Genomic DNA, 12129 nt, shown 5'->3' on the forward strand with positions numbered 1-12129 from the left:
TTCTATACAATGTATATATGTTATATGATTAACTTGTATGTTGGTCTCGTTCTTCTTGGGATTCATCTTAAGCAGCAGTTTGGATTTAGTATATTTTCCCTCTGTTTTTTATATGTTGAATCATGACATTATATTTTGTTTTTCACTTTTTGGTCTCAAAAATATCATTGTTTTTTTCCTATAATGATGACTACCAGTCTACCACTAAAAGTAGGGTTGATTTATTAATTTGTTGTCTAGATTTGGCCTATCTAGGCTTGTTTCAGACTATTTAAGTAAGATCTAGCTAATGATAGTTGATGAAAAACTTATTTTGAAAGAAAAAGTCTTAATAATATATAGTTGATGAAAGACTTATTTTGAAAGAAAAAGTCTTTATAAATGATTGACACCATTAGGTAATAAGGTTTATCTGATTAATAGGTTAAGAACCTCAACCTTTTGAACAAAAGCTTTTCTCAATATAGTCTTATAAAAAACTTAAAAAAAAGCTTTTCTATTAGAATAATAACTTGAACATAATAAATTACATGTGGCAAAAAAAAGCTTTTAACCATTTAATTTTTTCCGTTGTGAATACTCTTAACTCAATGCTTATTGAGCTCGTCACAAACTAGAATATCTACTCAAACAAGATCAGCAGTGGATTTGTCAAATATTTACTTGATTATATAAATATAGTTACGGAATCTTATGATAGTTCTAATTTTTTGAATAAATAGTGTTACGATGTTTCTTTTAACCTTTATTGTTTGACAAACTTGATGTTTCAAATGAGAGTACAGATCATGGAACAACCCAAAAATAACGAGCAATGTTTTAATACAAAGGTCACGTAATCAATTTTGATGATGCGGCGGTATTGGCGTGACATTTAATGGAGGGCTGACGTTAAAAATTAACGACGTTATCTTTGTTGTGAAATTTTTAAAATGAGACCTTTTAAATAGAAGAAAACTAAATAGGTCATTTTAATAAGAAATTTGTGTAAAATGATTATTTTTTATAGATTTTTTTATTTTCTTTATTAAATGGGCAGTTTGTGTATTGCTTTGTCTATTTCTTTTTAATTTCTCGTTTAATTGAGCCATTTGTGGCTTAATTCAATGCCATTACCATTATAATTTCACTTAAAAGGTTTTGGTTTTTTAAACTCACTTTAGATATATGGCACATTTGGCAGCAGTAATCTTGTTCCTTTGAAATAAATCCTCTTTTAAGCTAGTCGACCCAATTATATATGAAGAATTTGAACTGGCTTTGGCCAATATTTTGCCCACATTGGCGGATTCTTGACGGGTCTCCTTCCTTGGTTTTATTTTTATTACTAACCCAGCCCAATTTGGTTGGGTAGAAAGACACAATCTTCCAGCCGATGTATGTTTGAGATCCAAATATACACAAACTGACAAACACGACACCAATTTGAAAACTATTCTCTCAGATTTAATTTACTGTCGGATTAGTAGCATTGTTTCATGGAGAAAATGAATATAACGTTGTCATTGGTGTCACTAGTTAGGCCTCTCCTTATCAGGAACTACTTCTAATTCACTTCTAAAACTATTCATCACTTCTAAACACACCAAGAACACTCCCTCCTTATAATCCCCACTTCTAACCTGCTTCTTACACTATTTAAACAACCTTTACATTCATTCGGGCCCACATGTCTACCACTTTCGTGCGTCTACAAACAGAAGTAAGCACCAAGACGCAGCCAAGAAGCGGACGGTGCTTATAGTGTCTGCTGCTTCTTGTGCGTCGGACGCGGCCAAGACGCGGGCTAGAAGCCCTATAAGGAACGGCCTTATACTATGTCCTGCGTCAAAATGGCAATGCAATAGTCTCTGCCTTTTGATGTACGTACATTAATCTACACACTCTTAACTATCGGATATATATATGTTCAGACTACAATTAACCGCCTAACATACTTATTCACAATACGAACCCTATACTTCTATATTGACATAATGAACCTTGCAATCTACATATGTTCTACAATAATCATGTACAGATTTCATTTTTGATATAAATTAAAAGTTATAAATCATCGTACGATAATCTGTACGTCGTATTAAAAATAGTATATAGCGTATATACTGAGGGTCAACCAATTTTTATTATGCAAGTTCTTATTATTCTTGAAGACTTTCTATTTTAATTTAATTAATTTGTTGAAGACTTTACATCACATAAATCAACAAGTTTAAATTAATATATATTTAAATCTATTTAATGTTTCATAAATTAAATTAATAGAAATACATATAATTAAATATACTAAATTAACTAACACGTTACCCGCACAATGCGCCGGTGGTTGTAGCTATAGTTCCTTAACATAAAATTTTCAAAAAAAAAACTCTTAATAAACTCAAAATATACAAAAATACAACGTATGACTAGGATATTACATAGTGAACAAATTATTATTTTTTTAACGGAGTGACCGAATTATTAATAAAATAAATGAATAAAAATACATCATACATGTATGTTATTCAAGACATACATATTAAGGCTAAACTTAAAAACTTATAAATAAATAAATTGAGCCATTCATTACTCTTTGCATTTGAAGATAAGCTCAAGAGGCTTCTCTTTTTGCAAAGTCAATCCAAAAGTTTCATTCATGTCAAGTTTCGTTGGATCCTCGTTATTTGGAAGAACCCAATCGAATCCTAGAATCAAAGTCGCCAATGTTGTTTGCAAACTCTTAATCCCGGAAGGCATACCAGGACACATCCTCCTCCCACCACCAAAAGGTGTAAACTCGAAATCATGGCCTGTATAATTGACGTTTGACTCAAGAAACCTTTCGGGTTTAAAAGCATTAGGGTCCTCCCAAACATTTGGGTCCCGGCTAATTGCCCAGATGTTGACCCATATTGAAGAGTTTTGTGGGATTGTATAATTCATAACCTCACAAGTTTCGACAGCATTTCGTGGAAGTAGGAGAGGAACAACCGGGTGCAATCTTAGTGTTTCTTTGATACAAGCGTTGAAATAAGTCAATTTGTTAAGATCGGATTTCATGATCATAGAGATGGACTTGATTTCTCTTTTGAGCTCTTCTGTTACTTTTTCCAAGATTCCTTCGTTCTTTATCAAGTCAGCCATTGCCCATATAGTAGTTGATGTTACGCTATCTGTTCCCGCAATGAATAGTTCCTGCATATAGAGTATATTTAGTTAAGAAGATATGATGCATGAAAAATTTAATTTTTTTATTAAGTTATATTATTAGGGGTTATCTTCAAATATTTCTTTGTTTATAATTTGTGTTAGAAAACATATTACCGTTTAATAATGCTTTTTTTTTTTAATTTAGAAATTATGTTTTTATACAAAGAAAAGGACAATGTCGTAAAGTTAAAATTAGTGAAAGTCCACTAACTGGATTAAATGTTTAACAAGAAGTTCTACGATTTGTAAAACATCTTATTATACAATTAAAATGTGGATACAGAGTGTGAATACTACAATAAGGATGGCTATATAAAACTTACCAGAATTAAGATGTTAATTTGCGCATTTGGAAAATTATTTTCAAGCATTCGGTCCAAAAAATCTTTTTCCTCTGTCACCTTTGAAGAAGCCATTCGATCCCTCCTTTGATTGATTATAGGGTCGATAAAGCTAGAGACGACTTGAAGATATTTCAAGTTTTCTTTTCTTAATCCTTGAAGATCTAATCCCCCAATTACAGGGAAAAAATCAGTAACGTTTGGTGCCATTGTATTCTCTAGTATCTTTTGGATTGCCCATTTTAATCCATGGGCAGTTTCGTTTTCTTTGTTCAAATCAAGAAGATCCGTACTAAATAAAATGTTACTAAGAGTATTGAACATAGTAGTAAAAACAACTTCTTCAATATGCACAACTTTTCCTTGCTTGGTATTCAAGAAATCCACCATTTGAGCCAACTTTTCGTTTCTTATATTAGATTGTGCTTCTATTGCTTTAGGCGAAAACAAATCAGCCCGATAAAGGGTTCTTAATGATCTCCAATTTTGGTTGCAATCATAAGCCCAAATAACGTTGTGGTCATTAGGATTTAGTACAATTGCATCTGGTGTGGCTCGACCAGAAAGATGTCGGTCTTGTGTCTTTAGAATTTGCATGGCTGCTTCTGGGGATGAAGCCACAACAAGAAGTCGTGAACCTAAGCGAAGGGAGATAAGGGGGCCATATTTTTTGGCAAGCATGGCGGTTGAGATATGTGGGTTATTCCCTAGCTGATGTATATTGCCAATGATCGGCAATGGTCGTGGTCCTGGTGGGAGGTTTTTAATAGACGTATAATATTTTTTCATAATGAAAATTAAGATAAGAGGTGTTAAGAAAAGAAATAGAGAACTTAGTAAGTTGTTTTCCATGAAAAAGGCTAAGCTTAGAATCTCCATTGATATGTTTTTTGTTTTTGTTTTTGTTTTTGAGTGAATTATATTTTTCTTGCATGATGCGATATATATAGCCTCAAGTGTTGAGCTAGCCATCTGCAACGAAGCTTCAAAATATATAGTCAAGTTTGTGTTATATTTGAAATGGCTTCACATTCTTAATATAGAATATCTAATCTAAATAAGGGATAAACTCGATTTGAATTTTGGCGCAAGATAATACGATGAGCCCATGATAATTAAAGAATAGTCAAGCCTGTTAAGCTAGATAGTTAAATTAACTTTATTCGTTAATTAATTGGTTCATATATAATTACATTACACATATGTGTATATATCTATATACTTGTGAATTGAATCAACCCAAGCATGCATGTTAATTATAATTTTAAAATCATAAAAATAAAAAAATATATATAAATAATGTTTGTTATTGATATATTATACTTAATAAAAACTAATAATTTAACTAACACAATAATAATAAAGTTAATAAATCAATAAACACAATAATAATTAATAAGATTAACTATCAATAAATAAAAAAAAGTCATTTTATTTGTAATACTATATAAGATAGATTTTTTTTTCTTTTAAATAAATAATTAATATTTTTATTAAACATGTAAGGGGTTATTTCTATTTTACTTTTTTAATATAACATCATAATTGAATAAAAAAACTTTTTAAGGTAAAATTTGAGTTTGTCATATCAAAAACATCTAGAAATACTTGTGGAAAACAATCTTGTTTTATTTATTATGGATATGGATATATATATATATATACATGTATTGATTTAAGTAATCAATTAACTATCAAAACACATAAAATACTTATAATCATTTTTATTAACTGAAAATCATTATATGTTAAATGATAAATCACAAAATTTTATATTAATTGGTACTATCTATGATGCATTAGTTTTATATATATGTTTATCACTTCGTGTTTTGTTAATTTTCGTGCACCAGTTTTATTTATTTATTAATATTTTATTATATTTTGTTTTATTTTCAAACTTGTTTTATTATACATATCATATTATATTTTGATTTTAAACATATTTTAGTTAGTGGAATATTTTAGTTATTTTCAAACATATTTTAAACATATTGTAGTTACTAGTATTTGTATAAACATTTTGTAGGTTCATTTTGTGATATGAATGCTTATAAAACTATCTAGGAGCTAAAACTAACACTAATATAATGATGAACGTAATAAAAATTCTTCTTATACCTCTAAGAGAACGTTCATATTCAAATGGAATAAAATTTCTTTATTTTTAGACAATTAAATAGTTTAGAAAGTAAAAATTGAATTTTAATTCCATTAAATTCCATTAGAATTTGTAAATCATATGTGATCTTATGTTCGAGTATAGTAGTGAGAAATCAAAACCCATTGTTTTAAATGTCGAACTAAGAATTCTCAAAGCCGAATAACTAGATCAGTTGCACATCCCCCATTTTTCAATTAGAAAATGTTAAAATCTTAAAGATTAGCTTTAAAAATTTCCTAAAACTATAAGAAGGTGACATGTGTTATTCATTAATTCTCTTTTTTAATTTTGACTCTTGAGTTCACTAATTTCCTTTTTTAATCTTGACTCTTGAGTTTTTTTCATTTCATAGTTAGGAGGATAGGATGTTAATTTTTATCATCTAAATGATGCTATTTAGTTAAAAGAATTAATATATTTTTTTTCAATTGCAGCAAAAGTTTTGGTTTTTGGTTGACTTTTGACTTACCAATCATACACGCACACCAAATGGGGGCGGTTCCAATTTTTTTTCAGGCCACATACCCCGACCACGGAATATTCTGTAACCCGACCACCCCTCTTTAGGAGCGACTGTCGCTCCTAAAGGGTAGACCCATTAATTGCTCGCGGATACCTATGCATATACCCGCTGACCCGTCAACCCCCTCTTTAGGAGCGACGGTCGCTCCTAAAGGGGTGCATTAAACCCCCTCTTTAGGAGCGACGGTCGCTCCTAACGGGTGCCTCGAATAAATAAAAACCGATCGATCCCCCCTTCTTCTTCATCAGTTTCTCCATACTCCTACTCCATATTTTCCGACCCCCGCTTTTCTCTTCTCCTTTCCAACCGATCCAACCCCTCTCTCCCCCATATTTTCCGGCCAAGATATTCCGGTGAGGCTTTAGGAGCGACCCGTCGTTACCTCTTTCGTAAACCCCAACCGATCCAACCCCCCTCTCCCCCATATTTTCCGGCCAAGGTATTCCGGTGAGGCTTTAGGAGCGACCCACTTTTTCAGTGAGGCTTTAGGAGCGACCCGTCGTTATCCCTTTCCGAACGTCGAAGTAAGTTTTAATTTTTTTTTTTATTTTGTATCTATTAATTTGCTATATAGTATATGTATTAGTTTGATGTTATTCTTGTTATGCATAAATGTATTAGGATCGATCTTATATGCCCATAGATTTAACGTATTGTTGTTGTTGTGTTGTTGTTGTTGTTCTTGTTGTTGTTGTTGTTTTTGTTATGTAAAAATGTTTGTAAAAAAGTGTAAATAATATAAAATGTAAAAAAAGTGTATTACATAGTATATAAAAATTATATTTAAAAAAAAGTTTATAAAAGTTTGTACTAGAAAATGTTTGTATTAGAAAATATAAAAATGTATAAATAAAAAAGGTATTAAAACATAAGTATAAAAAGATATTAAAACATATATTGAAAAAGTAGTAGTACAAAAGACATATAAAAAATTAAGTTAAAAAAAAGTTGTTAAAAAAGTTGATATAAAAAGTATTATAATACGTGTATTATTTATGTAGATATAAGAAAAATGCTAGGAAAATGTATAAGTAAAAAAGGTATTAAAACATAAGTATAAAAAGATATTAAAACATATATTGAAAAAGTAGTAGTACAAAAGTCATATAAAAAATTAAGTTAAAAAAAAGTTGTTAAAAAAGTTGATATAAAAAGTATTATAATACGTGTATTATTTATGTAGATATAAGAAAAATGCTAGGAAAATGTATAAGTAAAAAAAGTATTAAAACATAAGTATAAAAAGATATTATAACATATATTGAAAAAGTAGTAGTACAAAAGTCATATAAAAAATTAAGTTAAAAAAAAGTTGTTAAAAAAGTTGATGTAAAAAGTATTATAATACGTGTATTATTTATGTAGATATAAGAAAAATGCTAGGAAAATGTATAAGTAAAAAAAGTATTAAAACATAAGTATAAAAAGATATTATAACATATATTGAAAAAGTAGTAGTACAAAAGTCATATAAAAATTAAGTTAAAAAAAGTTGTTTAAAAAGTTGATATAAAAAGTATTATAATACGTGTATTATTTATGTAGATATAAGAAAAATGCTAGGAGCTCACGGCGGCGACGGCGATGGGAGGGATCCGCACCGATCGTGGTGGAAGAAAATATCAGGCTGCAAAAACAGCGGTAAGAAAATTGACTTTACATTAAATTTAGTTATGCATTGAAATAATTTTATTCTTATCGTTTAAAGTAACTTATTTATGTTATTGTTACTTATTGGTTTTGTAGGCTCGAAGAAAACACCACCACCACCAAGAGGGGCAGCCAAAAATCTAAAACTTGAGGCTGCCTTGAAGAAAAATGGAGGCCCGTTACCCATGTACTTCGACTACAAATCAAAGACCTTTCAGTCGATCGGGGACTACGGGGCTATGTACAAATCTTTGTTAGGCTCGTTGATCGGAGATGTCCCCTAGTACTACGAGTCATGGGACGATGTGCCTGAGTCTATGAGGGACCATATCTTGGAGGAAGTACAGGTTAGAATATGTTTCTTTTTATATTTTTTTACTTAATATGTTTTTCAATGATAACCCTGAAAATGCTAACTTGTATTTGTAAACAACGTAGCGCTATTTTGCGATGGACCAGTACTTAGAGCTTGATGAGGACGACCCCACCCGGAAGGCAGCAAAACTGGCTTTCCGTGCTGATGCAGCTAGCATATATAGGCAGAGAAAGTCAAAATTCAAATCTCAGCATTTTACAGCACGGGGGGGTGTAGGCTCAGCAGATACCCTGCAGACAGCACCGCCAACTGGTATGGACCCGGAAGAGTGGGGAAAACTATTGAGTTTCTATACGAGGGATGACCGGGTGAAGCGGGCCGAGACAAACAAGACAAACCGGTCCAAACAGGCGGTGGGGACTCAGGGTCGGCGATCTATTTCTCTTGCCCACGATCGGGCGTTGGTACGTTTGGTTTTAACAAAAGTATACAATTGTTGTGTTTTTTAAATGCTAATTATTTGACTTGTTTGCAGGCCAAGCACCATAACGAAAAGAAGGAGGGGCCACCCCCACGTGGGAGTCGACTTGGGCGGCAACCCACAGACTACAACCTCCGGAAGTTGCGGTATATACATAACTTTAAGTTAAATTACTTTTAATTACTGCTCCATTTATTAAACTTACCTTACTATTTATATGCAGTCCCGTCTGGAAGCTGTGCAGCAGAGACATTCACAGGATCCTGCACCGACACCTCCAACGCAGTTGTTCCCGGAAGCGTTTGGATCGCGATCCGGACATCAGCGCGGACTAGGGAGGATTCTCAGGGGTTTCGGATCCCATGATTTCCCTGGTGAGTTGCCGCAACCACATTATGGACCTCCGGAAGGATCCTCCTCCGGCCCCTCTGCATCCTATTCTGGCCCCTCTGCATCCCAACCTTCCGGCTACCATGTTGACTTGAACCACCCTGGTGATGACTATTTCGACCCCCGCCAGTTATGGGGTGGGAGATCGGCGCATTTTGGACCTCCATCAGGGGATTTTGGTAGCTTCTCGGATATGAGTGGATTTTTTAGTGGGACAGGCTCTGTATCCGGACCAGGTGTGGGTGATGATAATGCCGGTGAGGACGACGACGATTCCGATGATTAGACTTTTTTTGTTTGTACGAAATAGGGACATTTTTATAAATACAGTTTGTTATGTACATTTTTATTATTTGTGTTTGATATGGACTTTTTTATTATTTGTGTACTTTTTGTTTATAATGATGCTGGACTATCCGGTTTGCAAAAATTTAACACCCCAAATTTCGTAGTATTAATATATTATTATAAGAAATATACCAAGTAAAAACATGATAAAGTTATGAAGTAACACCCCAAGTTTCCTTTAATAAAAAAAAAGGAGAAAAAAACGGGTAAAACAAAAAACAAATAACTTTATTACAATCCTAATCAGATGAGTCCACTGTTCCCATATAGATGGGAGGAGGTTTAGTTGCATCTATATATCTATTGTAGGCTAACTGGCGGTGTCCGTACAAATCTTTCCATTTGCTCACGGGAGGCCTTACACGATCCTGTACCCAATATGCGATCTCCGGGGCCATCGGGTAGTCACCTTCCAACTGCACCATGATATAGTGACCGTGACCCTGTACTAATGCTATTGATATGGGCTCTGTCCTAGGCATCTCATCAGGACCATAGGTAAATGGGAACGAAGTCCAACTGGCGGCAGTAGATAAACAGTTAATTACTATACCCATCCTGTTGGACAACAACATAGTCCCCATAGTCATGTGCATCCAGTAGGCAGTTGGTCTAAACACCCCTACATAAGACCGCGATAACCCCTCAAAAAAGCTCGCTTCAACCTGTCCCCATCTTGTTAGTTCATCGTAGAATTGTTTGTTATTTTCATACTCGGCCAACATATGTAGTCGGATCCACTCGTAACCTTCGTTTTCATCGTATCCCAATGCAACAGCAAGTGCCCTGAATCCACAGTTGCCATCACCCCTGACATTAATAATCCCCTTGACGTATGGTCTAAATACATTCGGTATGTCGTCAAGGTAACTCTTTATACCCGTCGTCTGCAGTGGGCTAGTGTTAGGTGGTGGTACTGGTAGAGCAGCCAATTGCTGCTCAGCTGATATGGGAGATATTGGTGATGGTGCTGGTGCTGCTGGCATCGGAGGTGATGGTGCTGCTGGCATCGAAGGTTGTGTGGGCGTATTGAAAAAATCAAAGTACGATGATGGTGCAGCTGGCATCGTAGTGCTAGGACCTGCAGGAAAATAAGTATCGGCACTGAAGAACTGATCCATTAAGCCTGTTGGTGCTGTTGGTGGCACAGGATAGTACGCGGGTTCGGCTGCGCCGAACAACTGATCTAAGAATGGGGTTTCGGTTGTAGGCTCATTACTCGGCCCTGCTGTTGAATATTGTGACGATCGGATCAAGTCATCAATATATCCACGGGTGTCCTCCCGTAAATCGGTGTCAGGCTCCGCGAAACGTGACTGCGTGGGCACATGCTCACTGTGTCTCGCCGGATGAAAGTCTCTGTAGCATGAGCCTGAGTCTGGTGCGGTATCCGGATTTTTAGGTGTGGTCACGTGCACGGACCTTGACTTTTTCAACTTTGGTGGTGGTGGCATCGGAGGTGATACGTTCAAGTCTGGCATCTGCAATGAATGAATGAATAATTAAGTTAGATGATAGTATTTAACAAGTAATAATTTGCTAGACTATAATAATATACCTTTTTCTTTGACCCAACAGGTCTACCACGTGTTTTCTTTTGGACCTCTGGATCCTTGATTTTGGACCGACCCGGATAGATGAGGTCCTTTATTTTGGACATCAAGCTTTTCCTTTGTTTTATGGGTTGTCGTTCCAAGACAGCAGTAACCTCGCCACAAAAGGCCTCAACAGGCTCGTCATCATCCGAGTCTTTGTTCACATTTCCAGGCAGGCAGGTGGACTGGGTTATATCGAGCCTGCACCAAAATGCATCTATCTCATATTCTTGTACACGCCTTCCTGCAGGAATAAAAATATTACATTAAGTATTTTTAAGTAAAATGGACCATTTGTATCTGAATGAACTGTACTTACGTTCCTGCATGTATGTTAGAAGTCGACAACTACATGGCAAGCCACAACTAGCCCATACCGTACACCCGCACTTTGACACGTCCCCTTTTATTGTATTTTTCAATCGATCAATTTCGTCAACCATAATTTGCAAGGCTACATGGGAGGCTTTACCGAGCAAATCCTTTAAACAGGGATAGTTGTGTTTATTTTGATTGTACTGCCTGCAATGTTCCAGTGACCCCTTTATTTTGGTGTATTGCCCGCTGACAACAGAGTTAACACATTCAACGATTCTGTGGAACGTAAGCCGCTTTTGATGCATAACTGACTTCAGCAAAGAATGCTCGCTTTCAACCCTGTTGGTAGTGTAGTTACGATAGTTGCGGTGTTGGTCGACCCAACATGACACAAATAACTCCTTGTACGAGGCAAGCCACTGTATTTGTAGATACTTATAAAGATCTGCAGGAAAATAAAAAGTGATTTAGCTACATGGTTACATCGTAAGCGTTATCATAAAAACAGTATGGGGACGGGATGTATATACTTGGTTTATCTGCCAAGAATACTTTTAGCCGCTGCTCATTCTCTGCGTATTCTTTAACCGTGATTGAGTTTACGAGTTGATCCCACCGGTGTCTAAACAAACCATAATCTTTTTTTGACCTAAACGATGGGTTGGCATGTAACTCAATATTCCTCCAAATGTGTATTCTACACAGTATCAGCTTCGTTTCCGGCATCACATCCTTAACCGCTTTCATGAGGGCCAGATCCCGATCAGTGAGTGCCACACGCACGACGAGGCCTTTTTCGAGCGTCGACCTC

The 12129-nt window shown here is 34.9% G+C and overlaps 2 protein-coding genes across 2 annotated transcripts; one reads left to right on the forward strand and one right to left on the reverse strand.

Annotated features, from left to right (window-relative positions):
- Nucleotides 1–2353: 2353 nt before the first annotated feature.
- On the reverse strand, nucleotides 2354–4433 carry LOC122589987 (probable (S)-N-methylcoclaurine 3'-hydroxylase isozyme 2). The gene is made up of 2 exons (XM_043762318.1): nucleotides 3516–4433; nucleotides 2354–3177 (listed from the first exon to the last, which is right to left on the reverse strand). The coding sequence occupies exons 1-2, from the start codon at nucleotides 4410–4412 to the stop codon at nucleotides 2569–2571; spliced, it is 1506 nt and encodes a 501-aa protein (XP_043618253.1). The 5' UTR covers nucleotides 4413–4433; the 3' UTR covers nucleotides 2354–2568.
- A 3553-nt stretch (nucleotides 4434–7986) lies between these two features.
- LOC122588041 lies at nucleotides 7987–8847 on the forward strand. Its single transcript, XM_043760186.1, has 3 exons — nucleotides 7987–8217; nucleotides 8309–8650; nucleotides 8722–8847. Exons 1-3 carry the CDS (start codon nucleotides 8188–8190, stop codon nucleotides 8845–8847), a joined length of 498 nt encoding a protein of 165 aa, XP_043616121.1. The 5' UTR covers nucleotides 7987–8187.
- The last annotated feature ends 3282 nt before the right edge of the window (nucleotides 8848–12129 follow it).

The sequence above is a fragment of the Erigeron canadensis genome, chromosome 2 (assembly GCF_010389155.1).
Source record: "Erigeron canadensis isolate Cc75 chromosome 2, C_canadensis_v1, whole genome shotgun sequence".
Taxonomy (NCBI): domain Eukaryota; kingdom Viridiplantae; phylum Streptophyta; class Magnoliopsida; order Asterales; family Asteraceae; genus Erigeron; species Erigeron canadensis.